Source organism: Amblyomma maculatum, chromosome 6 (genome assembly GCF_055883805.1).
Source record: "Amblyomma maculatum isolate TAMU_Amacu chromosome 6, ASM5588380v1, whole genome shotgun sequence".
Lineage (NCBI taxonomy): Eukaryota > Metazoa > Arthropoda > Arachnida > Ixodida > Ixodidae > Amblyomma > Amblyomma maculatum.
The window spans coordinates 109947918-109975748 of NC_139349.1; the positions used below are offsets into that span (position 1 = coordinate 109947918).

General features: G+C 46.1%; 1 protein-coding gene across 7 annotated transcripts in view; it reads right to left on the reverse strand.

Annotated features, from left to right (window-relative positions):
- LOC146186570 (uncharacterized) overlaps positions 1-27831 on the reverse strand; it is a 181568-nt gene that overhangs the window by 81909 nt on the left and 71828 nt on the right. For all 7 annotated transcript variants that reach the window (XM_084607282.1, XM_084607279.1, XM_084607277.1 and 4 more), the window contains 6 exons: positions 22478-22779; positions 21424-21464; positions 18112-18200; positions 4990-5088; positions 3997-4137; positions 1834-2089 (listed from right to left, as the gene is read on the reverse strand). In XM_084607282.1, the coding sequence (XP_084463408.1) occupies positions 1834-2089; positions 3997-4137; positions 4990-5088; positions 18112-18200; positions 21424-21464; positions 22478-22779 (928 nt within the window). The remainder of the gene's footprint in view (positions 1-1833; positions 2090-3996; positions 4138-4989; positions 5089-18111; positions 18201-21423; positions 21465-22477; positions 22780-27831) is intronic.

Genomic DNA, 27831 nt, shown 5'->3' on the forward strand with positions numbered 1-27831 from the left:
GGAGATCGTAACGCAGCCCGAACAACGATGGTGGAGCTGCCTTTTCTTTTTCCGTGCTGGGATATTCTTGTACGCAGGCGGGGAAATGCTAGCGTTGTAACTTACGCTGTTGGGTTCCTTGGATTTCCAATTGTCAATAAAGTGACTAAAGATGAAGGAGTGCGGCTTCGACTCCGAGACACTCGTGCCGTCACTCCTGGGGAACAGAAGGCACAAAGCATCCGGTAGCAAGCGGAATTTTAAAAATTCGGCACTTTCCATGACCACACAGTAGCCAAATAAGTAGATTCGTGCCTCTACCTTTCAAAGAACTATGCTTAGGTCACCCGCCACTCATGCTGAGTGGAAACCCGTTTAAAAGAATAGACTTAAAAGCGCCCGACGAGTTTGCGTAGCTGCCAGTGCAGCCAACAACGCACCACGTTTTGCCAGACTTCGTTTCACTGGACATATTCACACAACTAGCCCAACTTTCTGCTCTCTTGAGGATATATTCCCGCACATTATCTAAACCTTAGGATTTCCAATTTCCACACAAACCAACGACAAACAGCATGCTCCAATGCGCCGGCCCCAGCGATTGAGCGATGCGCCGAGAGGCGGCGCCACCCGTTCAGCTGTCCGGTCCCTATAGCATGCGCTTTCGGTCATAACTAAACAGTTGGAAAAGTTTGCGCCCCTGTTGGCATATTTTATTTCATCCTCTCTTGTCCTGCTTCATTTGCCCAGTTTTACCTTTTGTCCGCAAGGGCTCAAAGGTTGTCAGCAGCAGCCATCAAGTGATGCTAAGAATGGTCATTTTGCAGGTCCACTTACACCAATGAGTTCGTTAGGCTTCTGAGATCAACTACATTCCTCATAGAAATTAGACGAGATTATGCATCGATTTTTGAAAGGAAAAGGTATATTATTAGGGTGAGCAAATATTCTGAACTTCAAATACGAAATTAACATGTTTGATATTAAAATCATATTTGAGAAACTGATATTAGAGATTTTTTTGAATATTACTGAATACTGCATCGACAACTGTCGAATTCACATGCATGATGAAAAACGCAGCTGAACAGGTAACAATGCACAGAAGATATAAACACACATGCATAGACAGAGACGATGCTGCACTGAGAACTAATAATTCACATCTGTGCACCTTTTTCTTTCTCCACTTCTCCCATGTGCACCTAACTTCATCCTTCATTGTACTCCCAATAATCTTCTATTGAAATTTCTTCTTGTCAACTTGACCTTGTTCTTCCTCAAAAATGCCACATTTTGAAGGTCTGCCGGGCACATTTATTTCTTGCCTGGGCAGGTCGTTGCACCACAGGCAATTGCTATTGGCTGCTGCACGCGCCGACGCATGACCTCTGCTGGTTGCCCCCATACGTCATCTGCTCTGAGGTAAGCCACAGGCTGTAGGCTGCTGCCTTAGATTTCAAATTCGAAGCTATGCTGCCATCTTGGATCATGGCGTCATTGCCACGCGATTCCAAAGCAGACTGCCATCTTGGATTGTGACATCATGTGGTAGGCTGCTATTCTAGACTCCAAATCCGAAACTATGCCACTATTATGACGTAAGCATCACGTGATCACTAATTATGCCGCCATCTTGGGTGGCATCATGAGACCTTGGGTGAGCCTTAGGGTGGCCACCGCCCTGGCAACCCACCATGGTGAACACTGCTTCGAACTCTGGTGGTCACGTGGCAGACCCGGACAAACACGAAATCACCAAACATGATAAGAGCTAACGCTCTTGAAAGATTTTCTCAATTTCACTTTATCCAGATTTAAATGTAGAATGGCCAAACAATGAACTGCTCTCACCTGATACTCCGAGCCATCATCGAGTACTGGCACTTGATCAAACCGGTTGAAATTGGGTCCCCTGGGTCGCATGCGTGCAGTGTGCACAATGTCGCCATCAAAGGTGAAGCGTAAAGACCGAAGCAGGAAGCTCTGCAGACCGCCTTCCTGTGCAATGACCTTTTGGGCTGCCTCGGGAAAAGCAGCCACCTCGTCGGCCAAGCACTTGTCATCGATGGAAATAGGTCCCTTGCTCTCAATGACATCTTCAAACAGCCTGCACGGGGACCACCATTGGCCAGATGCAACAGTCTCTTCTAACTATTTCTTTTAACCAATCATCACCATCACCACCAGCCGGCAACTGCAGGGCAAAGGCCTCTCCCATATTCCACCAGTTAACCCAGTCCTGTGCCAGTTGGATCCACTTGACGCCTGCAAACTTCTCAACCTCATCTCCACACTTGACCTTCAACCCCCTGCTCTTTCCATTCCCTTGGTATCCAATTTGTTACCTTCAGCGACCACTGGTTATCCTCTCTTTACAATAGATGTCCTACCCATTTCTTCTTCGATTTCCACCAGAATGTCATTAAACTTGAGTTATCCCTGACCCACTCTGCATGCTTCCTATTTCTTAATGCTACACCTAACATTTTCTCTTTATAGCTGTCTGTGTTCTCCTAAACTTAAGTAGAACCCCTTTCATCCGTCTCGACATTTCAGCCCATAGATGAGTACCGGTAAGATGCATGGGCCAATGCTTGGGCCCAAAATCGTCAGGCAGGAGGGCTTCACCATTCCAACTTTATGACTGAAATGGCTACTGCTAAGAAAACTGCCCCCCAGATATGACAGCAATAATGGCAATTCTCGGAGCAAGTTGTTTGCCACATGAGAGGGTGAAAAATGCCCCTTTCTAAAATGTAAAAAATTGTACACAGCTGCCGGCACTGCCATGTTATAATACCATCCAACGTGCACCACCATAAGCATTTAATCCACAGCTAAGCCTTGTCTACTAAAAAGTAGCGCTAAGCACTGAGCATCACTCATGCATCACTGGGCTGACTTGGCCCCCAAAGAACTACTTGGCGGCAGCAATAGCGAAAAATGTTCATGGCGGTAATCGAGCCATAGAATCCCTCTTGCTTCCTACCGTACTAAATCTAAACTGGCTCAGAGATAAGGGGCCAAAAGCAATTAACTATCTTATCGCGGAAGCACCTGCCCATAGCTGTTGTCACCGAGTGCCACCAAACTAACATTACAATGCTTTGCACTAATATGAATTTAGAATCAAAGGTGTAAAATGCTCACGTACTCAAACGCAATCTGTCCCAAGCCAAAGAGATGGAGAGGCAACACTAAAAAAATGTGAAGAGCAGTTGTTGTAAGCACACTTTATGCTTCTAAGCTATTAACTAGTATGAACTAGCACAGGTTGAGAGTTGTCAGCAGTGCATAAGCCTGCAAAATTCATTGGGTGAATCTCACAAATAAAAAGTATGCCACTTACTTAAAAAGAAAAAAGAGTCGAAAGAATGATGGAAAAGAATAAGCTCAACACACTGGCTAAACTACATCAAAACGATACTTGGTACATAAAAAGCGGAAAATATACCATGTAAATCCCAGATAGCCATGTCCCAAAGACGCCAACCAGCTCAAGTACAAAGGCCTTTACGGACACTTTCACTTCTGAAGGCCAGCATTTGTTGGTTCAAGACCCGAGGTGCCTTTCTAGTACCTGCAGACTTCTACCCACATAAAAGGTACTTACTGGCAAATGAAAAATTAGCCAGGGCCTCTCTGGTTCCAACCATTATGGTTACTGGACGGTCTGAATTAGGAGCCATGACAGTAGAGCCCCTGCTGCTCTGCTCCCCATGCCACGCGATTCCAAGCTTCCTCGCTCGTACAGTGCATCTTTTCTTGTTTGCTAAACCTTCTCTATTGATATTTGGCAAAAGTATACATATATTTATTGGAAACATTAAACAGAAAAACATTTTTTTCCCCGTTTGTGACTTCGAGCATATGAATTGGGAAATGGCCACAAACCAAGAGCTTTCTGAAAAGTTCTACATAAAAAGTATTCTTTTTAGCTTGCCCCAAACAACAGTTTGCAAAGCTATCCTTTCGGGAACGTACACAAAGGTTTTAAAACGAAAACATACGCACTGGTATATGGTTTCATTCACGTCTGCATTGCTGGCCCCGCAAACACTGCCATGATGTTGAAGGACCGCTTCCAATGCTGCTTCATTCTGCCTCAGTTCCTCAGGAATGTAGAAAGGAACGTCGGGATCAAGCTGTGGAATCCTGAGCACAAAGTGAATTTACTTCATTACTCATACACAATCTGGTTAAAATGCACAACTACACACATGCAGTTACATCTTACATACGACAAAGGGCAATGACTAAAACGTACGTTAAACACCGATGTGGTTCTTAACCACCTAGCAGACTTAAACTAGTCAGGCGCGTCACAAGCCGGCTGTTATTTCTGGCTCCTGACGAGCGCAGCCGTCATGTGTTTGGTGGCACACAATGTCCAGCTTGCATCGAGTAGGGCCCTGTCCAATAAAAAGTTTGAGCCGACAGAGGCAGTTATGGGCACTAAACGACTCTTTTGGTTGAAATTTCGTGAACAAAGGCGTCAATTAGAGGGTTAATACTACACTCTGGAGAAGGTAATACTGAGGAAGGTAATGGTAACCCACTCCAGTATTTTCTGCCAAGAAAACCCTATGGCCAGTCACAATAGCATTAATGATAGGGCGCCGTAAGATGAGCCACCCAGGTTGGAAGGCGTCCCACATGTTACTGGGGATGAACAAAGGGCAATTCCTAATAGCTCCAGGACGAATGAAGCGGCTAGGCTAAAGCCAAAAGGAAAGTTAAAGCTCAGCTACTTTGGTCATCTGATCAGAAGAGAGGAATCGCTGGAGAAAGCTTTAACGTTGGGAAAGGTTTAGAGTTACGTGAGAAGGGGTAGGCAGCGAACGCGATGGTTAAATGGCATCCTCGAGGCGCTGCAGATAAAGTTATGTAATGTTAGGAAGATAGTGAGAGACCAGAAAGCGTGGCGTGATGTGGTCTATAGGGTCACAAAAAGTCGGACACGACTGAACAATTGAACTGAGCTGACCACACTCTTCTGCCACTTACATTTCTCTCTGCCTGTGGCAGAAAGTTCTCCAGTCACCATGCTCCTCAACAGCATTCTTGTACTCGGCCAGCCTTCTGATTCTTTCCTGGTACTCTGTACTAAAGAGAGAAAAAAAAGAATGCTGCTACAATAAAAATTAAGAAAGAATAAGACGTGGGAAGACATTGACAAAGTAATACCCCTGCCACACGAGCAGATTTAATGTCATTCAATGCATCGAATATCATTCGGCTTCTTTCGGTGCTACACAGTAAAAACATCATTCGTAAATGGTGGCAATTACGATCGGCGATAAAATACTGCACTTAAGGAACAGTGGTGCGCATAAACGGGTTTTGAAAAAAGTGTGTAGCATTTTAAAGCAGATTAAAATCTTTCTATACGATAATTTAAACTAAAAACATTATTTCTGGCTGTGCTGCAGCACTTTAGCAATCAAAATCCAAGCCAAGTAATCTGATAAATGTAAACAAACAATATGGCTAACACAGCGGAGCGCGGATACACAATGCAGAGATGCACGGAGACACGTAGAGCATGCAACTGACGTCTAAACAATTAGGCGCTAAGTTACAACTTTAAATAATTTAGAGATAAACACGATGGGAGAAGCAGCCACCAAGGAACATAGATGCCAAAATGATCGTGAGTCGCTGGCATGACTAGACAGCTGCTGTGACTGAGAGTAATGCCATTCCACGAGAGCCTGCAGTGCGAATAATTTTACACCTAAATTAAGTTTTTGAAACAAAGCTCAAGAAATATAACCTAAATTAGGTTTTTTGAAACAAAGCTCAAGAAAAATAATTTTTAACTTTCAGTGTGAGCAGAATATTTTGTCACGTTGCTAGTTTCTGCTACGTATCTGGCGTCGACAGCAGGGTGTCGAACCAGAATTTTTTCAAGTTCGGTTCCGGCTCAGGAAACACATTCCATTCCAGTTCGAATTGGTTTGACTCTATCTTAACCGATTCAAACAGCTTCAGAAAGAAAAAAAAAACCTTGGGTGCAATTTTTGTTAACTACACTTTATAATACTGAGCTTTCTTTTCTGTTTATAAGTGCATATTAAAAGCTGAAAATCCAGAATAGTCCATCTATTGTTTTTGCCATCAGGTGGGACGGGCTCAACTTATTTGTACAGACCTCATCAAAATGTTTATACAGTGAAAGCTCGTTAATTCGAACCTCAACGAATTTTCGGACAATTCAAACTACATTGCTTGGTCCAGCAAAGCTCCATTGAGTTCTGTGTACAAAAAACCCCGTTAATTCGAACGGGATTCAGTTCCGCTACGGATAATTCAAACTGCCACCGCATCTGGGCAGCTTGGTGCAGAGCATGCGGCAAAAGAAGAAACACCCCCAATGAAAAAGTGGTGTAGTTAGAGGCTGTGCACATCCGAACAGGGACAGAAGGTGAATCCAGGTAAAACCATGGAGAGTGGGTAGCCTAAATGACTCCATGACTGGCGCAGCAGCTGCCTGCTCTCTTCCGCGCAAAACCCCGAAACGCACAACTAAGTACTAGATAATTCGAGCACTGTTAATTCCGAAATACGGATAAGCACTGTCGGCGCGGTCCCAGCCAATGCCCATGAAAAGCTATGATTTCGGATGGGCACTACAGGTTAAGCAGGAAAAACTTTTTTTTTTTTGCGAGTAGTCCACTCTTCCACCCATCAGCCGGCAACGACAGCACGTGGTCAGCCGCGATCGTGATGCCGGCTTTTAGCATTGCTCGCTTTAAAAGGCATTTGCTGCTATCGGGCATTCCAATAATTGAGTGGCAGTAGACGACGCTTGCCCCAATTGCCCATGACAACAAGGCTTACACAACCGGACAAGCACTGGCACTCGGCCAAGTTTGCTGCCCCCCATTACTAGAGCTCATGTTAAAAGGTAAACACACCTTGATGTTATCGCTGCGCTGCACCTTGGCTGCCCTGCCAAGAAATGTGTAAGGACTGTGACGGCGCGAAACGGAGGGACGCGCTAACGATTGACATCTTTTTCTTTTTTTCAAATTCTTAGGCGAAAATCGGGGGTGGATGGGTTATGTGGGTGGGTTCGTTACGCGAGTAAATACGTTAAATTTACCGTAATGCAAATGGTTCTCGCCAGCTTTTTCGAGGCCATTCGATAATTCGAACATCGGATAATTCGAACTTTTTTCACAGTCCTGTGAATTTCGAAATAATGAGCTTTCACTGCAGTAAGTGATTGACCCTTAGAGCAGGATAAGGGAAAATAATTATTTTCATTGGCATATAACCAACTGAAGTTGTCACACAATGAAAGTTTTCCTGCTGCGTTTTTAAGGTACACAAAATGTCAAATGAAATTTATGTTAGAGCGGGAGCTCTGCAACTAAATGTACAACGTTTTGTCCGGCTCCCACTAAAGGTCTTTGAAATCGGATCAAGGCCGAAACAGGCACATACCCCAAGGTTAATGACATATATACTATATGTGTCGCTGTATATGCAGGTTCCTTCGATCCGCTTAACCTCATTCCTCTGCGTGCTTTTCAAGGCTTTTGTCCCAACCTCACATGCCACCATGCAAGCTGTAGACGAGGTTGCTCATTAGGAACGTTTTTTCTCAATAGTACACTGATAACAGTCTTAGATATTCGCATCAGTGATAGTGGATAAAGCAATGAAACGCATTCTTTCTTTTCGACACCGTAGCTCTATGGGCCGAAACGATAGCACAGCAAATAAAGGTTGTGAATTAATATTCCCACCCATAATTCTACTCGGTTCGTTGTTCAACCCAGTCCCCGTATTTAAATATCGGAGCTTCACTAATAGCATAATTTAACTTGCCAAGAAAAATAAAAAAGCAGTCATCACTAGGGGCAAAAGGAAGAGAACAAAAAGGGGAAATCGACTTATGGAATAATATTTGTGCTAAGTTGAGATACAACTCAAGAACAGACCAGTAAATTGCTGCCCAAGGTAGCCTTCTCATCATCAGCCGACCGAGGCTCAGAATGATAAGCTGACGCCTAGGTCAACCCAAATTGCATCTGCTGGCGTCGTGTCGCATACAGTTGCTATGTATGGGCTAGTGACTCATTGCAACATTGTAGAAGGATAGGAAAATGAAATGATTTCCATGACATTCTTTTTTAACATAGTTGTCATTTTGTTTTTGACTCTACATGGTTATATACTTATTTATCTATATATGCAACTCAACTTATGAATTATATGCCATATTTCACTTCCAAGTAAGGCTCTTGAATGGGGCAACTTTGTCCGTAAGCCACGCCACTGCACAGTGCAGTGGCCACCCGTGTTCAGGATGAAACGATAGCCCGACACCCGAGGTTGGTGCTATGCGTGTGGCAATGTATTTTCCTTTGTTCTTGTCACCTTATTGCAAGGGACGAGTTTTCAATATGGTTGTGATGTTAGCGGTGTGCAGTGGTGCTCTGGACATAATCAAGAAGAGGGCTTTATAAGCAGCGATTAGAGAAAAATAATGAATAAGTTGCCAGCGAAAGTGGGTTGGAACCATACCGCAAACTGGTTCAGAACGCTCCCTCCTATTTGCTCCGATTCGGGTTCAGTTCCAAGATGGCGCAAAAATTCAGGCACAGTCTGGTTGCAGTTCTAGGCGAAAGTTCGGGCGAAAATGCACATCCACGCTGCATCGCACGATAACGCAGGAAAGTCCCTCATCCTCGGAGTTCTCCGAATTAACTGATGTGCGGGTAAATGTCTCGGAGATAATGAGCGTCTGCTGCCATTGAACTATACACAGTCTTGCCGGGACCGCGCAGCGAGTCAGAGTTAACCGAATTTCAGAGTTAATGAGATCAGGATAAGCGAGGTTTTACTGTATTATGAATTAGTTATACAGTCTATCCCCTTGAAAATCCCATGTAAAAGTATAGGAAAGCCGCGTCATATATCGAACTCAATTTCACCGGTCGTTCGATATATCGAACTCCACACCCCGCACTGGAAAGTGTGCCTTCTCCAAAGACGATCGCATCACCCTTGGCCGTTTGCCGCGTGACGTTTTCAAGCCACGCGCGGAAGGAATGAGAGGGGACAGTTCTGGACAGTGCCGCACCCATTCCCCCAAAGGCGCGCGCATCTGCAGTTATCGTTTCCCGCGCGCCAACACATGACGTTTGCAAGCCATGTGCGTGGGTGTGCCCATTCTTTTGCCGAGCTATCTCTCTCCTTCAGCACGCGCTACGCATGCGCCAAGTCAGCTCAGCCCGTTTTCAGACAGACGTCGGACGCTTTCTCCAGCGTGTGTTGCGAACCCTCTGCACGCGGCGATTTGCGGCTGACGTGGCTATGGCGCCTGCGGACGTTAAGAAGCAGCAGCTCTGTTTTTCTTCTCTTTTTTCAGAGTCATTCTTTCTTACCGTTGTGCTGTACGCGCGACGTAGCGTAAGATATGGCAGCTGCGGACGTTAAGAAGCGGCAGGCTTTTTTTTTTTCTTTTTTATTTTGCAGGAGCCGTTTATCTTGGCATGTATGACTCAACGGAAGCACGCAGTCTGCTGCTGCGATCATGACGCCCACCCAAGCGCGGCGTGATAAATCGAACCAGACTTGTGCAATCAAGCCATCACGGGCACTCTGCCAAGTTCGCTCCTCGCCACCGGAGGAGCTATAAAAAGATAAACGCGTCCTGACGTTATCGCTGCGCAGCATCTTGGTACGCTGCCAAGAAATGAGCTGTGGATGCGACGACCGAAATGGAGTGACGCGCGCCATCGACATGCACGCGAAAACGCTCGCGATTTCTGCCGCAGCGACACAGAAACCTTGTATTGACTGTCGCGGTGGCTCGAGCGGCAAGAGGGACGCAGTTCCAACAAGTTTGAAATTTTTCGCTCTGTCGCTGCCACTCATCGCTGATATCGCTCAATCACTTGCATGTGAGCGAGCTGGTCTTAACGCATTTTTTATTTTTCAAATTCTCGGGTGCAAAAGTGGAGGGTGGGTTCATTATGCGAGTGGGTTGATTAGGCGACAAATACGGTATCGTTTTTTCGCATCGTAAGTGCCGTCACAAGCCGATTTTCGTATATCGAATTATCGATATATCGAACTATTTCGCGATCCCCTTCGAGTTCGATCTATCCGGGTTTGACTGTATCTGGAATGGAAAAAGAAAAGAACACACCTACATATTCTTCCATGCATGTAGGCCTGCCTACTTGGCAGCAATGAGTGAATCGTGTCGAACATGTATCATCGGAAAGAGAACTTCATTACAGGATACATAAATAGCCGTAAAATAACAAGCATGCTTAAAAACATATGAAATTTGCGCTCGCCTGAGCAGCACCTAAAGCTTGGCAATCACCCTGACCATCACTTCCAGTAGCATGTAGTAGTCCTTTTGTGTATACAAAACCGATCAGCAATTGGGCGAACTGCAGGCCATCTCCAGCCTTGATGATCGTTAAAATCGCAAAGTGCGAATACCTGTATTTTTTTATGAAGCTTCCAACTTTGACACCCTGCCGGAAGTCCCTATTTATCTGCTGCTTCACCTCGAAAACCATTGCAGTCGTCTTTTCCGGCACCATCGTTCACGGAGGCACTATTGGCGGCGATAAGGCTGAACCATATGTGCATCGACAGCCGGGAGACGCCACGATTGTGACGATGACAGCGCTCATTTCCTAACCGCATGCAATGCCTCCTCGTGGATTTCCGTACATCGGTCCATTTTCAGCACTTACGCCGAGTTCTCATGTCAATCTCTTCTTACTTTATTTTTTATCAAAGACTGACAAATTTTCATGTTAAACAACTTCTGGTCGGCCGGAAAGCTGTCACTGTATCCAATATGCTGTCAATAACTGATCCGTTATACAGTCGCCGACCGATAAATCGGACGCTGATAATTGGGACATGCTCGTTTATTCAGACAGCTCTGCGGCACCGCCAGTGGCCCCATAAACATGATGTATAAGGTCGACCGATATTTCGGACAGCCTCCAGCTCTATATTCGATAATCCGGACTCTGAGCAGCGCTTTTCTTGGCGGCCACTTGCAACGTGCAGGCTGCGAACTGCGGTGTGTGCAAAATTTTTTTAATTCGCCTTCGACCACTGGCTCATGCGGTCACTTCCACGCGACTCCTGGTAACAAATAGGGTGCCTTGATGCGCGCGCTTCCCCCGTCGCCATTCCTAGTAAAAAAAAAAGAAGACGAGCGCCATTTTTTGGCGCCTACTCGCAATAAGTGACTGTGGCCTCCGTGATAGGCAAACAGCGCACCGTCGGTATTGCCGGAGCTGAACGCGGAGGCCACGATGCGACAGGGCAGTTGCGACGGGAGAACAGCAGACGGCGCTCCACTACTGCTTGCTTTGTCTTGCTTGTCCTTCGGGTGTGTTTGGCCTCCCCGCGTCCTCACCCCCAGTTTGTGCTCGTTTGTTCAATGCCTCGTGCGTGAGTAGCGTTGTGCTCAAGTGGCCATACGACAACGTTTCGCTTGAGTTTGATAACAACAGGCTACGGCAAATGGCGCAAACGGTGCCTTCGCGGTCCGTGCCGATGGCGGCGAAACGTGGGAAATACATGACGCTGACAAGGGCGAAGAAAGCAGCCATAATACAGCAAGTGCTGAGCGGCCATTCACAAGTCAAAGTTACTCGTGAGTTCAGTGTCTCTATGCAAACAATATCGGACTATATGAGGAATAGGTCCAAGATTCCTGAGGCCACGGAGAAGACATCAACAGCTGAACAGAAAAGGCTACGACAAGGCCTTTACCCCAAGTTGGAAGAAGCGTTGAACATCTGGTTTAACGCTACTGTCGCTCAGCATGTTCCTGTTTCTGGCCTCCTTTTGAAGCATAAGGCTGAGACCCTCGCACTGCGGCTTGGCATCGAAGGATTTCAGTTCAGCGACGGTTCGCTCAAGAATTTCAAAAAGTGGTTCGACCTCGCCTTCAAAAAAATGTGGGGTGAAAGTGGTGCAGTGAGTAGCACACTGGTCGCAAACTACCACAGTGAAAAACTTGAAGCGCTGCTTAGCCGCTACTCGCCAGACAACACTTAACGTCGATGAGATGGGTCTTTTCTATAAGCTGCTTCCAGACAAAACACTTGCCCTGTCCGGAAAAACCTTGTCACGGCGGCAAGCTTAGTCATGAACGCCTCACTGTTGTTGTTGGAAGCAATGCTTCGGGGACGGAAAAATTGCCGCTGCTGGTAATCGGCAAGTCAAAAAACCCCAGATGCTTCAAAGAAACAAGGTCTCTGCCTGTCTGGTACAAGGCGAACTGTAAGGCATGGATACCTCAACAGTTGTCTGAACGGCACCTACGCAAGTTGGACCAAAAGTTTGAATCGCAGAAGTACAAAGTGCTGCTGTTTTTAGACAACTGCAGTGCCCATGCCTCGATCAGCAATCTGAAAGCAATTGAGATTGAATTCTTGCCGCCCAACACTACCAGGGTACTACAGCCCATGGATCAAGGTGTGATCAAGAATTTAAAGAGCTGTATCGCTCCCGCCTGCTGCACCGCATGGTGCTGTGCTTGGACGATCGGAAAAAATACAATGCGGACTTGTTGTCGGCCATAAGCATCCTTGCCGATGCGTGGAAGGCAGTGTCAGCGGACACAATCAGTAACTGTTTCTGTCATGCAAGATTTGCCTTCGGTGCTGAGCCCGATGCCGCAATCGCAGAATCCCCGCCTGATCTGCCGCCTTCTACAATGAGCTCCAATGCAGAAACCATTAATGACCTGTGCGGCTGCGGCTTGCCCATTCCTGCCGCCGTTACATTTGAAGACTTCACAGATGTCGACAGTGTGGTGTCGTCGTGTGCCAAACTGAGCAATGACGAAATAATTGATTAAGTGCTCCCTCATTGGACAGTGACTCTGACTCTGATGAGGACGTTCCGTGTGCTGTGGAGCCCTCGCACACGGATCTGACTCGAGCTTTTGCAGTCCTCGCATCAGCGTACAGTGACAGCATGACACTAGTGGACATACAAACAGATTTGGTTGCACGTAAGCGGAAGTGCGTGCAGCAACGCATTGACAAATTCTATCCCGAAACAGACGCCCTAAAATGTAAATAAAAAGGTAATTTTTGCTTCATTCATTTTTTCGAACATACAATATTTCAGACTTGTTTACCTTCCCCGTGGAGTCTGGATGATCGGTCGTTGACTGTATATGGTTTATTTTTACACAGGGGCAATGAAAAAACTGATAAATCCCAAGAATTTCATTGCAGTAAGCAATATATTATTATATAAGGTACCGCTATAAGCGGATTACACTGTACATAACGAAATAAGCAGTTTCAAAACTTATGTCATGGCCTTGTTAATGCGACAATCACCAGCACGCCACAATGAACAAATGTTTAATACTGCACAGCAATAGAAGCGACGGGCCCACCTTCACCAGTTGCACAAAGCATCCTATGCTTTAAGAACATGTCCATTTAAAAGAGAACACCAAAAGCTGAAGACCTGACACGCCCTACAACGAAAAGCGTTCAGAGCAAGACATACCCGTAAAATCGTGGAACAAAGGTATACTGAGCAAATATCGAAGAATATTGAGAAAGCACCACAATCGCATTCTTAAGACACGATTACACTAGTACAGATACATAATTTGGGTTAGTTTCGAGCGGATAGTTTGGTTTGGTTTGTGGGGTTTAATGTCCTAAAGCAACTAAAGCTATGAGAGACGTCGTAGTGGAGGACTCCGGAAATTTTGACCCCCTGGGGTTCTTTAACGTGCACTGACATTGCCCAGCACAAGGGCGCCTTGCTTTTCGCCTCCATCGAAAAGCGGCCGCCGAGGCCGAGATTCGATCCCGCATCCTTAGGAACAGTAGTAGAGCGCCGTAACCACTGCGCCACTCCGGCGGGGTCTTTTGAGCGGATGGCTCTGAGCGCCCGCCGGGTTAGAGGTAGCGCGCTCCCGACTATAGACCTTTTTAGTTTCGATGCCTGGGTGCAGCCATCTTAGTTTGATGGTGGCGCCCCGTATGAGCCAAACTGCGGAACGTCCGTTCCGGCGCCTCTTGACGCCATCTTGGGCTGAGCTGTGCATGTTGATGCTGCGGTGCAGCAGTGTAAAAGTGCTGTTTCGCGGTGCTCGTGAAAGCTATACGACACCTTGGTGCTATTTGTGCTTTGTTTGAGCGCACCAGGAAACTGTATACCATCCGTTTGACATAGCGGCTGCTGTTGGAAACAGCACAGCGGCCGAGGTGGCTGCGAAGGACTGTGCTCCACTTCAGCAGTGAGGATGTATCTGTTATATCTTTCACTATACATGTATTTTCAATTACATTTTATTATCGCAATGGTAACTGCACATACAAACACACAGCGAATGAACCGTACGGGCAGCTACCGAATTCGGAATGCATATACTGCGAAAGATACTTACCAGTTATCACTGCACTGATAATTAACATGAAGTGCGACCCATTTCGATATACGGTCGAGCTGTCCTGCTTCAACAATGCATACTTTCAAGTTAAACTACGGTTCAATACTAGCACTTAAATGAAGTGGGGTCTAAAGTATCATCCGTCGACATTTTTATAAAGCCTTGGTGTTCGTCCTGCGGCGAGACAACATCGTATCGTCCCGTACGTCGTAGCAGCATCGTTTGCACGACTTATCGTTGAGCAAAACGCCGAAAAACGTGCGCTCTCAGCAGCACCGTGAAAGAAAACGACAAATTCACAGCACATACAGCAGCGCTTACGAAAGCGGCGCGGGCAGCTGGCGCGGCGGACTACGGCGCGCTCGTCGAGCGCTACTCCCTAGTCGTCACTATGCCTATATTTTTCGCATCGAAGGCACATCCGACGACGCTTTGTAATTGCTCAGCGCTAGAGTAAATGGTCTCTCATGGAACTGCCTTACAGCCGATCCCATTATATCAGTAAAAGAAAGATGTAAATTTCGGTGACGCCTTAGCAGCGGAGCCAGCGTGCAGACGATGAGCCGCGCGCCGCACCAGCGGTAATGTGTTGCGGAACTTATTTGTATTGCAATTAGTATCAATAACACTGTATGGGTCAGAAATCCGCAAGAAATATATATATATATTTTTTTTTTGCTGTCGGCTTATTGTTTAAGTGAAAAACAGAATTTAGCACGCTCTTGCGTCGACAGAAAAGATCCACCGTATCGTTGGCGTGGAGGGCTTGCGGGAGGCACGGTCTGCCCGGCGTGCGTGGCTACTACGGCGGAGGAAGTGAAGTGGGCATCATATTCATGAGTCCGTCATTGGTACTAAGTTTATCTGGCTTACATAAGACGTTCATAGGCGAATTAAATAAGGTTAGACTAGAAAGCGGTGAAGCAGAAACATATCACAGCCGAACTCGGACTATCTTCCCGCATACGCTCTCGGCAGTGATGTTGCGATTTCTTTGATCCTTTGCGCAGTTCACGATCACGCATTGCTGTCCCGATGACATTACCACTAAAAGAGGCGCTAATAAAGGTATTTAGGTCTCTCAAACGACGATATACCGAGGTGCAAGGCCGCTCTGCTATGCATGAAGCATGCGAATGCACAGCCCACTCTGTACTGGCAACAATGGGCCAGCGCAAGGAATGTGGTTAGAGTATTTTCCTCCTCTCCTGTTCGCTCTCGGTGAAACGGTCTATAAGCCGGCGGGTGCGACGTCACAACTACTCTCAGCAACGTCATGGCCCCGCGATCCCGCCGCTCCCGCACCTGAAGTTGATTGATCGGCTACACGCAGTGTCGGTTCCCCCGCGTCGCGCCGTGCACAATGCTGCGAAGTGTGGAATGCTGCACACGAGAGAGGTCGAGGGGGACACGTACGAAGGACAGTTACTGCGGACAATTGTTTGCACGCTGGGAGGGAAGAATGAGTAGTGCGCAGGAACACGAGAAGCAAAAAAGCACATCCATCCCTGCGCTTTGTGAGTGCCACGGGGGAAAGGAAAAATGAACAGGTGCGACCGGCTGCGGTGGGGGTAGTTGTGACGTGATATCCGGTTTTGTCAGAGCTTTCACAGGAGCCCACCAGGTGCCGCGATTTGAGAAATATTCATTAAAATACTTACTTTCCGCTCATTTCTGTTCATAAAGTGGATTGTTTTGGTCACTCCCAATGCGATAGCTACCATCTGCGCTGGAAATCTCGGCGGCAATTTTTTTATCCAGTACACCTTAAGGGGGGAGGCTACCCTTGAACACCAACTTTTTAATTCTTGAGGTATTTGAATGAAATTTTCAGGGTATGCTCATAGTACACACATTTGAAGAACTACCAAGTTTCATAGAGCTGGGCTCATCGGTTCTCAAGTTGGAGGAGTATATCAAGATAGTTTACATAGGTCCCTAGGGGCGGGCCTGGAGAATTTGCAAAATGTGCTAGCAGTGTGAAATTTGTTATGGTCATTCCTGGATAGTTTCCCCAGGGCAAGACAATTCCCTTTTTCCAAATTTCCTCTCTGAAAAATTTTAGTACAGCCCCAAATTTAGTGCTCAAATTTACACCAGACTTAACGATATTTTGACTGCCCCTAATTACACATGAAATATTTTGAAAAAAACGAATTGTCTTGCCCTCAGAATTTTACTTAGGTATATAACAAAAAAAACCTCATGAAAATCCAATAAGCGGTTCTTGAGCTATGACTTTCCCTAGCAGCCACACCGTGCAAAAAATTGATTCTGAGAAAACGGCTCTCAAAGGTTGAGAGAAAATAACTTTTTTGTTTCTCAAGTTATCATGATGAGATTTTCACGACAGGCTCATGACATAACAAATGAAAAACCACCAAGTTTCATAGACTTGTGCACGCTAGTTCTCAAGTTACAGAAGCATATCAAACTGGTTCGAATAGGTCCTTTCTATCAAGCCTGGAGAAATTGTGAAAGGCACTGGCATTGTGCAATTTGTCATTCTGATTCCTAGATAGGTTCCTCAGGGCAAGACAAAGCCCTTTTTCATAATTTTCTTGCTGAAAAATAGCATAGAATTGGATTTTTTTTTTGTTATCAATTAGACCTATGTTGATTAACCAAATTAATTATGACAAATTCCAGACATAATATTTTGAATACATGGGCTTGCCTTGCCCTCAAAAATTTATTCCGGTACAGTCGAGCCCACTTATAACGGCCCCACTTAAGACGAACACTCGCAATTATCACGAACAAGTCCGGTGCGGCAGTCAAAATATACATTAGGGCTATGGCGCTCCGTCGATCTCGGCTACAGCGAACATCTGTGCGATCAGCTACAGCGAACGCCTTGGTGCCGCGGACCACTTTCCACATGCTGAGATCCGTCGATCCTGAGCTCTGCAAGCCTCGACAATCGGCATTCCCGATTCCCCCCCGGCATTTCGCCCTAGCATGGTAGGCGGCGCAGACGCAGCAAGCGGTTTCCCGGTTTATCTATCGCGGCATCTCGCCGGAGGAACAAGGAGCGGCCCAAACGCGACAAGCGACTTCCCGGGTTATCTTCCGCGGCATAAGCGCCGAAACGAAATAAAAAAATAAAAAAAAAAAAAAAAAAAGCTAGCCAAGTCTGCACTGAATGCGTGACGCACCTCGAGGCAGCCAACAACGACAGCAAACAAAGAGCCGTAGCAGACGACGCAGGGAGGCGGAGACCGACGCGTCAGCGGCCGCAGCAGCCAATAGTAGTCGCCCGATCCCCCGCGTTTTCGCGGAGCGCGCGCTTTGCCCAATCGCAGCCTTGAACTCGAGCGCGGGAAACTTGAAAGCCGCCACGAGGCTCTCAATCGGTAGCAAGCCACGCCTCGACCGCGCCGCCGCCGCCGAGGGTGGCAGAAGAAAGCGCAAGAATTCACAAACAAAACAAGACCAAGATGGCGGCGCTCAGATCGGCGGGAGAGGAATGGTGCGCGCGCGAAGTTTGGGAATTTTCGGCGCTTGCTCGCTGCTCCGCGGCTGCCGCCGCTTGTTAAATAATTAATTTCGAGTATTTCTACGGCGAGTTGGGCATTGATAATTACAGAAATGGTAGTTTATAAGACATACTACCGGAATATATAATCTTCCAAAAATCGACTTTTTCGCGATTTTTCGGTTTTCAAAGGTCGCGTCCCCCCTTAAAGAGTTAAACTTACTAGAGAAAGTCACCGGCCTCTAGCTCCAGAACTCTGACTGGCCTGTTCCTCTTCCTCTTGCATTTCTTGGCTCGGCAGTCCACAAGGTCCTGCAGTCAGCAGGTGAAAAAAAGGGCACGAGCCAAGTCACGTCCACCCAGCGCAAGACGAGTGATGATGGCATCGCATGGATAGACAACCACCTTGAGCAAGCTGGCTTCACAAAGCAATGAAAAGAGGGCAACAATTTGCACCTGCACGTAATGCAGCTGCTATTTATGAGCAGTGTTGTCTACTAGAGCGCATTTTACCTGACTCCTGCATATCGGATGTTCAATAAAGACAGACTGTGTCTGGAAATCTATGTGCATTCACTGCACCAGCCCACGGTAATTTCATTAATCATTGTGAACCCCACTAATTTCTAGCAGATACTACATTACTCTCACTCTACCGCGGAAGCAGCAATATTAATTCAAACATGAGACAGTAGTTCACCTCCAAGTGTGCTAGTTGCGTGACCTGTGGTGACCTTGTGTGAACAATGCTCTGTAGCTAAGTTCTGCGCTTAACTTAACGGAACGACCATAGAAACTAATGCTAATTTGACTCTATTTTGGTTGTTCAAGGTCTTCAAAGAGGGCAAGGATAACACCGAGTTCCAGCCCATTCTGTGCAAACCATTTATACAGCGACTGCAGACATCAAACCCTATAGACACCTTACTGTCCGGTAAATAGCCAAATGCCTGAAGATCTCAGTAGGACACACCCAATAATTTTTAAAGAACATCTAAACATGTAGAGTTGCAGCAGTTGATCCCTCGCCTATTTACACTGATGTAGAAACAAAACAATACCAAACCATGCAGACATTTGTCTCGCATGGAAATGGTGCCTCTAAGAGGAAGGTGAAGACAGTACAAGGCCATAGCGACTGCAGATGAAAGAATGGGCATATTGGTATGGCCCACAGAAGTGCCAAAGCATTCAATGGGCTGAAAAGAAGCAGACTTGGCTAATAAAGGCTACAGCACAAAGACTGGTAAGCAAGGCAATGGTAATCCAGTTTTTCAACCAAATGCGGGGATGACCTACAGCCATCCAGTGATCAGTGTTGTGCAGACACTGTTCAGAGATCAAATCGCATCAGAAAGACCAGAGCTTGTGGGAAATTGCAAACTGCGCCAGGAAAAAGCAAGGGCACCCACCGCGAAAACTGCGACCCGATTTCTTGCTCTGAAAAAATTGTAATAACCCCTCACACACTTCATAGACGTGACACTGGCCGCTGCACCTTCATTTTGTACTCGTCGGTCAAAAGATAAGTAAAGGAACAAAGATTTGATAAGGAGCAGAATGCAGTCAAGACTTTGGAGACGGTTTTAAGACTGAAAAATGACTTCGCCCGTAAATCTCCAGGCATAGTGGTAGCGGCCAGACAAGAGTACAAGAACATTTTGTTCAATCGAGAGCACATTGCGAAATTGATAAAAGGTTCTAGTGAGCATTTTTTAAATACAGTAAACAACTCGCATATCTCGAAAAATCGGTTCAATTGAAAATTTTCCACGCCGCGCTTTCACCTCATATAGGTGTTATGTATTAGCTCCCGTTTATCTCTAAGCATTTTTCGGGCGTAATGCGGATATCTCGAAATTTTGACCGGAAAGACCGAAGGCAAAGGTCATTACCGAAAGGTGACAGGGGCTCAGAGCGAGCGCTTTTTCTTATACTAAGTGCTGAACGCAGTCACGTTCGAAGAGCGAATACAAAATTCCTGCAGACGCAGCCGTTTTTCACCTTGAGAGCAGTCATGTGAGCGCCGATCGCACGCAGGGGCTGATGAGTCTTATTGGGTGTGGTTCAGTCAGCTGCCCTCCACACGTGCATACCGGCAAGAGCGATTTAGTGATTGTGTGGTTCTGTTTCGTCACATAATGTGCACGAAGCGTTGACTGGTTTATGTTGTGTATGTGGTGTCCGCAACAAAGTTGAATGCAGCGGCGACGACCAACGGCTTATGCGACGCGTTTAGTAGCTTGAGGACGCTTTTGCTGGGCTAAATGCCAACGCGAAGTGGGAAAGCATTACCCAGTTCTTCCTTCAAGAATTATAAAGCTGAGTTTTTCCTGAAAATTCTTTTACATTTATTACAAAAGCTGCCTTTGTGCAGTGGAGTGTCGACGGATGTGACGGGCCAAGGGCCGCCAAAGCATTTTCGCTCGTCGCTGTCACGCTCAGGTTCTGGGTTTGTTGAAAATTTCGCGTGTCACCCAGAAGCAGCTCGCTAGGCAGCCAATCGCAGAAGGCTTTGAGCTACTCAATTTCCGTCCCGTTTTTTTTTTCTTTTTTTTTTTTTGCGCGAGCGAAGTTTGTTTTTCTAGTCCGGTTTGAGCGCAGAACCTGCAGATGCTCACTTTGATCCGTGCATATATGAGCGCATCAAGACAATTCAGTAAAAGCTTGGTAGGGTAGTGAAGGAAAATAAAAAGACTAGTGTGGCTAGATATTGTTAACATTTGAAAGGAGCAAGAGGAAGTCGATGCTTGCATCGCAGTGTAGTAGCGCACCGCTGAGCTGTGACCCTTTTTTCTTTTTTACACGCAATGCGCATCGCTGTTTTACCGTATGTCATGCTGTTTAGTGTTAGAAACGGGGATATAGCATAATTGTACTCCCCTTACCGAACGACGAGGCGACGGTAACAAAGCTACGCCACAGTTGCAGAGTTCCGTCGCTCTGTGCGGTGTGCACCAGCGGCAACGACAGGCTCCGCTTATCTCGAAATTTTTCCCGGATTTTACAACTTAGTCCCAGCCATAGTTAAACAGCCTTTGTAAAAGCAGCTACTAGTGTGTGCAGTGTGCTGCTCACTTGAGCACATTTTACCTAACCTCAACAAAATGCTTAAAGCCTCAAATACACTGGCGCAGTTATCTTAATGATTTGCTGACAAGAACACTACGAGAACCGCTCAGGCAATGCAACACTGTTTGAGAACTGCCCCACATTGGCCTCAGATAAACAAAATTCACAATCTGAAGCATCCGACTAAAGGCTGAAAGTTATGCATAAACTTTTTAAAGGTGGCGATTCCTTGAACAGGCACAAACAACCAAGAACAACACAGACAAAGTATCTGTGCCAATTATGCAAAATTTCATTACATGAACTTGAAGTGCAGGCAGGCTTAGCATCTAGATGCAGGGTCATTGTCTGATAACTGCTAAAAGTGTGCCAACTTTCTATTATTCTCTAGAAGATGACAAAAAGAACACAATTACAGCAGCAAAGCACACACCACAAATAAGTTAAGCCTTAGAATACATACGTCATCAATGTCGCTTTCTTTCTTCAACACATATGGGGCGTCTGCAAATAAATATATGTGTTTGTAAGAAAACGCTACATCAAAACTGACACAAAGAATGCACAATGCTCTAGGTTTCAAACGCTTTCCCCTCCACGTTATTCATCTACTGCTTTCTATTATCTGAGGTGTGTGCGATGAGGTATGCTCATCGTGGTGATATTTAACTTATATAACTTATACTTCTATAAAATTGGAAGATTTATTTACAATTAGCAAAAAGAAAATGTTATAAAAGATAAGGGACATGAGTGTGCATAAAAGGCATTTAAAATCATTACATAGCATTTTGAAGCAGATGGAAACCCTTCTGTGCGAAATAAGCGTCAAACATTTCCAGCCATGTTCAAGCTCATTGGCCATAAAAATCCATGCCAAGAAAAGTCAACCTGAAATGCAATAAATCCGATTTGCGGTAAAACTCATGGCTGATATGGCGGAGCTGCAAGGAGATACGCAGAGCATGCAATTCAAATGTCATTAAATTTGCCAGTGTAGGGGTGGGATAGGAGCTGCAAGGAGATACGCAGAGCATGCAATTCAAATGTCATTAAATTTGCCAGTATAGGGGTGGGATAGGACTGTCTAGCTAGACTACTTGTCCTCACTTCCGATCATGTATTTCAGTGATATACGCTGCAAGCTTGGCCTCCAGCTCCGGAAAGAGTCCAGGGTGTGGCCCAGGGGGGCCTCTTGGCTTAGCATTTTGCCTTGCTGCCATCACTTCCAATAGTCCATTTAGAAGCCTCGAACTTGCGTGGAATGCTCACGACGAAGCATGTGGTCAGACGGGAAGTCAAACGCACCAACTACAGGTAGCACTAAAGAATGAATGATCGGTGTCAGCTCTTCCATCAACCATCAACACTCGCTGGAAGCGCCGCTATGCCACATGATCCAACGTGCAGAAAGAGTCTCTCCGCGATGGGACTCAATCATTGCTCCATGAGCCTTATGAATTCCACGCAGCTCCAAGGAACTGATACTGAAAACGAAAATCAAACACTCCACTCACCACCATGCACGGGCTGCACAACTTCTGCGCTTTCAGTAAGAGCCGCTTCAGTTAGTTCATTGATCTCAACAGGCTTGCTGCGTGCTGCATTCGGCACAACCTTGCATGTCTTTACTATACGATCAATGAACGAGTCCTTCGATGGTTCCTCAGGGATGGTACCGTTTGCGGGCTCTCCAGAACCACCTGCAGCTGCATTGGGATCCTCTTCCCTCTCAGCAGAGGGCTGCTTGGCGGAGGACGTATCCGTAGCACGGCGCTGCTGCTTTTTTTGCTCTCGCTGCTCAAGTTTCTTCTCTTTTCTGAAAGGGTGTAATAAAGAAAACAATAGTGTAAAAAGTCGTGAAATGCCTTAGTAAGAACAAACTAAAGCCGCGCATTGAAAGCCAGCTGCTCGGGCACAGCATGACACTTTCCTGTCCGCACTTATTCCAATGGTTTCCAGATTCGAATTTTCCCACTTTCAAAGCGCTCCTTGACAAGTGGCGGTATCCAGTGGGAAATAGAGAACTCTTTTTTTAAATTTGCTTTTGGTTTTATTTTTCCCGCTGCGTCGCGGCCGATCTTATAGTTTCAGAGTGACTTAACCGGCGCTCCTTGCTTGCGAAATTGCGTCGACGTCGCGCGCTGCTGCTGCTAGGAAGCGGCCCGCTTCCACGGATACTGACACGTCTGAGTACTCATCTGTGGATGCTAACAGCAACAATGATGATTCTGAAGTTGACTTCAGCTCTTCAGATTTCAGCATTGATAGCGAAATTGCGTCAAACCGACCAGGAACTTCAATGGTCATGCCACAATAAGCTTCGTTTTCTCTTTCGAAATGTTCCGCCTTTGCAGCGCGCTGATGGGTAGAAATCTGAGTGTTCTTAAAGTCATAACTGTTATCTGCAGGGTTTCAACGTCATTTCAGCGGGACTACTTGCCGCTGACAGTGCAGAGAGTAGTGTTTTCGGCAAAGAGAGAGCCAGGGGTCCACCTCGGCGTTGCGCGCTGGAGTTCCGCTCGGCGCTACTCAAGAGCCGTTCGCGCGGTGGCACGATCGTCATTAGGTGTAACATTTTCTTTCGTAACTTTCATTACTACTGTATCTGGACAGTTAAAATTTACTATGTTGTTAGACCGGTTCCTGACCTATGTTTTTAACCGATGTTTTTGTGCGTTTTTTATCTTTCACAAAATATTTTGTGGTTGTTTTCATTTTTTGGGCAATTCTTGAATAAAGACATTCATTTCGCATACTTTCCTTTTTTAAAGAGAATTTCCTCCTCTACAATATGATACCACCTTTTTATACCACGCAAGTTTTTGGTAAAAAAAAATGTTTAATGACACCACCCAAAAACCACTACTTTTCCCACGGACAGAAAAGTGTTAACATCAGCAACTGTGTGAATGATGACACTCTTCCCTTTATAGAAGGTGCTCAATCTTAGAATCACTATCAGTGCAGCTCAAAAAAAATTTACAGAAGCACTCAAGATTGGCGCCGTCCTGTGACTGCGGACAAATTCATAAACCATTCTGCACCTTACTGCATTGCACTGTTCTGGCCTTCGGAAAGTGCCGTGGTGATAACGGCGTTACCACTACCACTGTCTAAATCGTGCATTTACTGGGTCCACCTTCATTCTGGTTGGACCCACAAGCCTTCGTGGCATGTGGATAGCGTACCAATCTCGCAATCTGGTCCAGAATTTGATTTCCACCCTTCCCAAATTAACCTAAAATTCCTTTAGAGCTCCATTACTACCCCCTTCTGTTACAGGAATCTCCCAGAGAAATTTGGTGCCAATACGGATATTTTTCGCCACATGCCAGACCATGCCCGGACTGCTAAGGGGGCGTACATAATGCTTTTGCATCAAGAGGAAACTGCGGTCGTGCTGTACTTGTCATCGGCACATGTCAAGGCTAGCAGAGATAGCTCCTACAGAAATCGCAACACTGTGTGGACTTATTACCAGTCAATACTAAAATTCTTTGGCACAACTGACGTCAACCGTTTCTGCTCAAGACCTTTTGCCATATTCAGCCTCATGAGTAAATATTCGAACCTGCTAGTGACAGCAGCCATGGTGATTGGTTCACAGGAAGGGAAAGGCGCAGTAACTGTCACACTTGCTCTGTGGACACCCGAACCGCGCCGTAAGGGAAGGGATGAAGGTGGGAATGAAAGTGGAAAGAGAGAAAGAGGAGCCGTAGTGGAGGGCTACGGAGTAATTTCGACCACCTGGGGATCTTTAACGTGCGCTGACATCGCACAGCACACGGACGCCACTTCGTTTCGCCTCCAATCCATAGCTTGGGCCACTCCAGTTTCATTCCTACATAAAGCTGCTTAATTTGTAACTAATGGTACCACACTTACCTTTCACAAGTGCTTTCAGTTCTTCTTTTTTATTTTCAAGTTGCGTTACAAAGTGTTTAGATGTTTATGATTCACAAGTGCTTACAGTTCTATACGTACAAACAAAGAAAGATCGACGAATGTTTGTTCGCCTAAAAGCAATGCAGGATGAAATAGAATGTGTTCATGATAAAATACAGTAAAATATCTTTTCCTAAGATCCTCAAGTCGAGGGCATGAGATTAAAATGCGACTCACTGAGAGCTCATCCCCGCACATTTCACACACTGGTTTGTCTTTACTCGTCAGGAGGAAATTATATGTGATGTGTGTGTGTCCTACGTTCCTGATGTCGGAAAAACTTCCATTTTCCTACAATAGGCTTTACAAAATGCAGCTTGTTCGCTTCACTTTTCCAAGCAGCTTGCCACCTGGCTTTTTAGTTTACTGCACACTAACTTTACGCAGTCCTTGTGAGGCAAGTTCCAGTGTTTTATTTCTGTGGTTCTTGCTTGTGCAGCACAAACGTCGGCTCTCTCATTGCCTCTAATCCCCACATGACTAGAAACCCAGATGAATTTCAAGTTTTTGTGATGTGACCTCTACTATGTTGTGTATTACACTACCTATCAGCGGTTCAACTGAGTTTTTTGTTTACTGCGGTGAGGACACTTAGAGAATCTGTGTAGATGATGCTATTTTTGACATTTTCATTCCCGATTTTCTCCACAGATGCACAACCAGCGTAACATACTGCAGTAAAAAATGACGCACGCTGAGGCAGCCGTATTGTTTTTCTGTTTCGCTTTGTACCACTGCACTTCCAACATAGTTGTTAGTCTTTGAACCATCTGTGTAGAATGTAGTTTAATCTTTATATTTTTCTTTCAATGCAAGCTTTTCTTGTACGGTAATATGTGCTATTGTGGAGTGTACATTTTTTGAAGTTGTGTTAGCGTGAGGTCAAAAACTGAAGGGAGAGTTCTCCACAGAGTGAGTGGCCCATCCCTTGTGGCAATACAGTAAAAGCTTGTTAATTCGAACTTCTAGGGACCGTAAGATATGTCCGAATTAACCGAATGTCCAAATTATCGAGAAAAAAAAAAAAAAACATGCACGATTTTATCTCAACATACCTTTATTACTTTAAGTAGTAATCACGGATGCTTGTCTGCTTTCCCGCAGAAACCCGCGCGGATACTATTTTCCTCAGTCCTTCCAGGTGCTCAGCAGCGCGCATGCCATCTGCAGTGCCCCAACAAAATTCCTCTAACACAACGAGGGCCTCTGCTGCTTCCTTCACAGTGCGAGGGGCCCGAGGCTGCTCCTCTCGTAGCCCCTCTTCCGCCTCCGAATCTTCGCAGTGCAGTACGTCCCGGACAATTTCTTCCTCAGTTAGGGAACCGGCTGTAGCAACGCCGTCACCAATGCTGATGTAATCGGAGAGTGTCACCGCATCCGGCAGCACACCTCCGAAATCCGGGCAGTCATCTGCATCGTTGTCTGGCGACACTTCTGCCACTGTGTCATTGCAGGGCTCAGGCAAAACGAAGCCACTGTGTCGAAAACAGTTAGCGATGACGTGCGCAGGCGTGTTCTTCCAAACGTAGGCAAGAATGTTGACCGCGCTCAGAAGATCCACGTCGTACTGCTTACCGACTTCATTGCACAGTAGCATGCGTTCCAGCACGCGCCTGCGGTATTTAGTGTTCAAATACTGAATTATACCTTGGTCCATCGGTTGGAGGGCCGATGTAGGGTTGGGCGGCAAAAAAACTTCAATGTTGTTCAGTCCGGTGGCACTGTTATGTGCACTACAGTTGTCAAGGACAATTAACACCTTGCGGTTCTTCGCGGAAAACTGTCGGTCTAACTTTTGTATCCAGCCGCGCAAAATTTCCGATGTCATCCAGGCCTTTTTATTAGCCCGGTACTCCACCTGAAGAGCAGGCACGTTCTTAAAGCACCGTGGCTTTTGTGCCTTTCCAATGACGACAAGCGGCAAGTGCTCTGTCCCTGTCATGTTTGCGGCTAAAAGAACGGTGACTTGTTCTTTACTCCTTTTTCCTCCGATGCAGGAACCTCCTTTCATTGTCACAGTCTTGTCAGGCAATGCCTTAAAGAAAAGTGCTGTTTCATCAGCATTAAAAATGTCATTTGGATCCTATGCTGCGATATGTTCCAGCAGCTGAGCGTTCTTCCAGTTGTTGGCAACATCTTCGTTGACGGCACCTCTTTCGCCGCACACAGTCTTGAAAACGAGACCATGTCTGTCTTTAAAGCACGCACACCACCCTTCTGACGCTTTGAATCCATCGATATGCATCATCAGTGCAAACCTCTCGGCCTGCGCCATGATGAGGGATCCACTCAATGGGAGGTTTGCATCACGCGAGTTGACCACCCACCGAAGCAAGGCTTCTTCCAACTCCGGATGAGCTGCTGTTCGCAGACGCTTTTTTGACGCTTGGAACTTCTCGCTTTCGAACGCCTGAAGAATCTGTTCATTTTTAACATATGTGCTTAAAGTACCCTTTTTAACGTCATATTTTTTCATTGCCTCTTGTCGGGAGAGCCCGTTCTTAAGGGCCCGCAAAATTTCCACTTTGGTAGCCAAGTCCTTGGCCTCGCAGCTCTTCGGCCGTTTCGCCGGTGTTGCCATCGGGGGCGAGTGCGGTAATACCAGCGCACAACAGAGAAGCAATGAGCCGCACTAAAGCGAGCAGTCTTCAATACAACAGCGTAGCGCACCGACAGCAGCAAAATGACAAAATGGCACCGCCAGTAACGTCGACTCGTGAAAAAACAAGAAAAAGCGCCCATCCAGCCACAAGTCGAGCCAAGTTGATTAATTGATGTCCATGGCGATACTGCTTTTGGGTATCGCTATTGCGCCGCGTTCGTCTTATTTTCGTTTTCGAGCCTCGGTAGCTGCCCGAAGTTGTCCGAATTATCCGTTGTGCGGTCAAATCTGTCTGAATTAACGAGAGTTTCGTCCCATAGA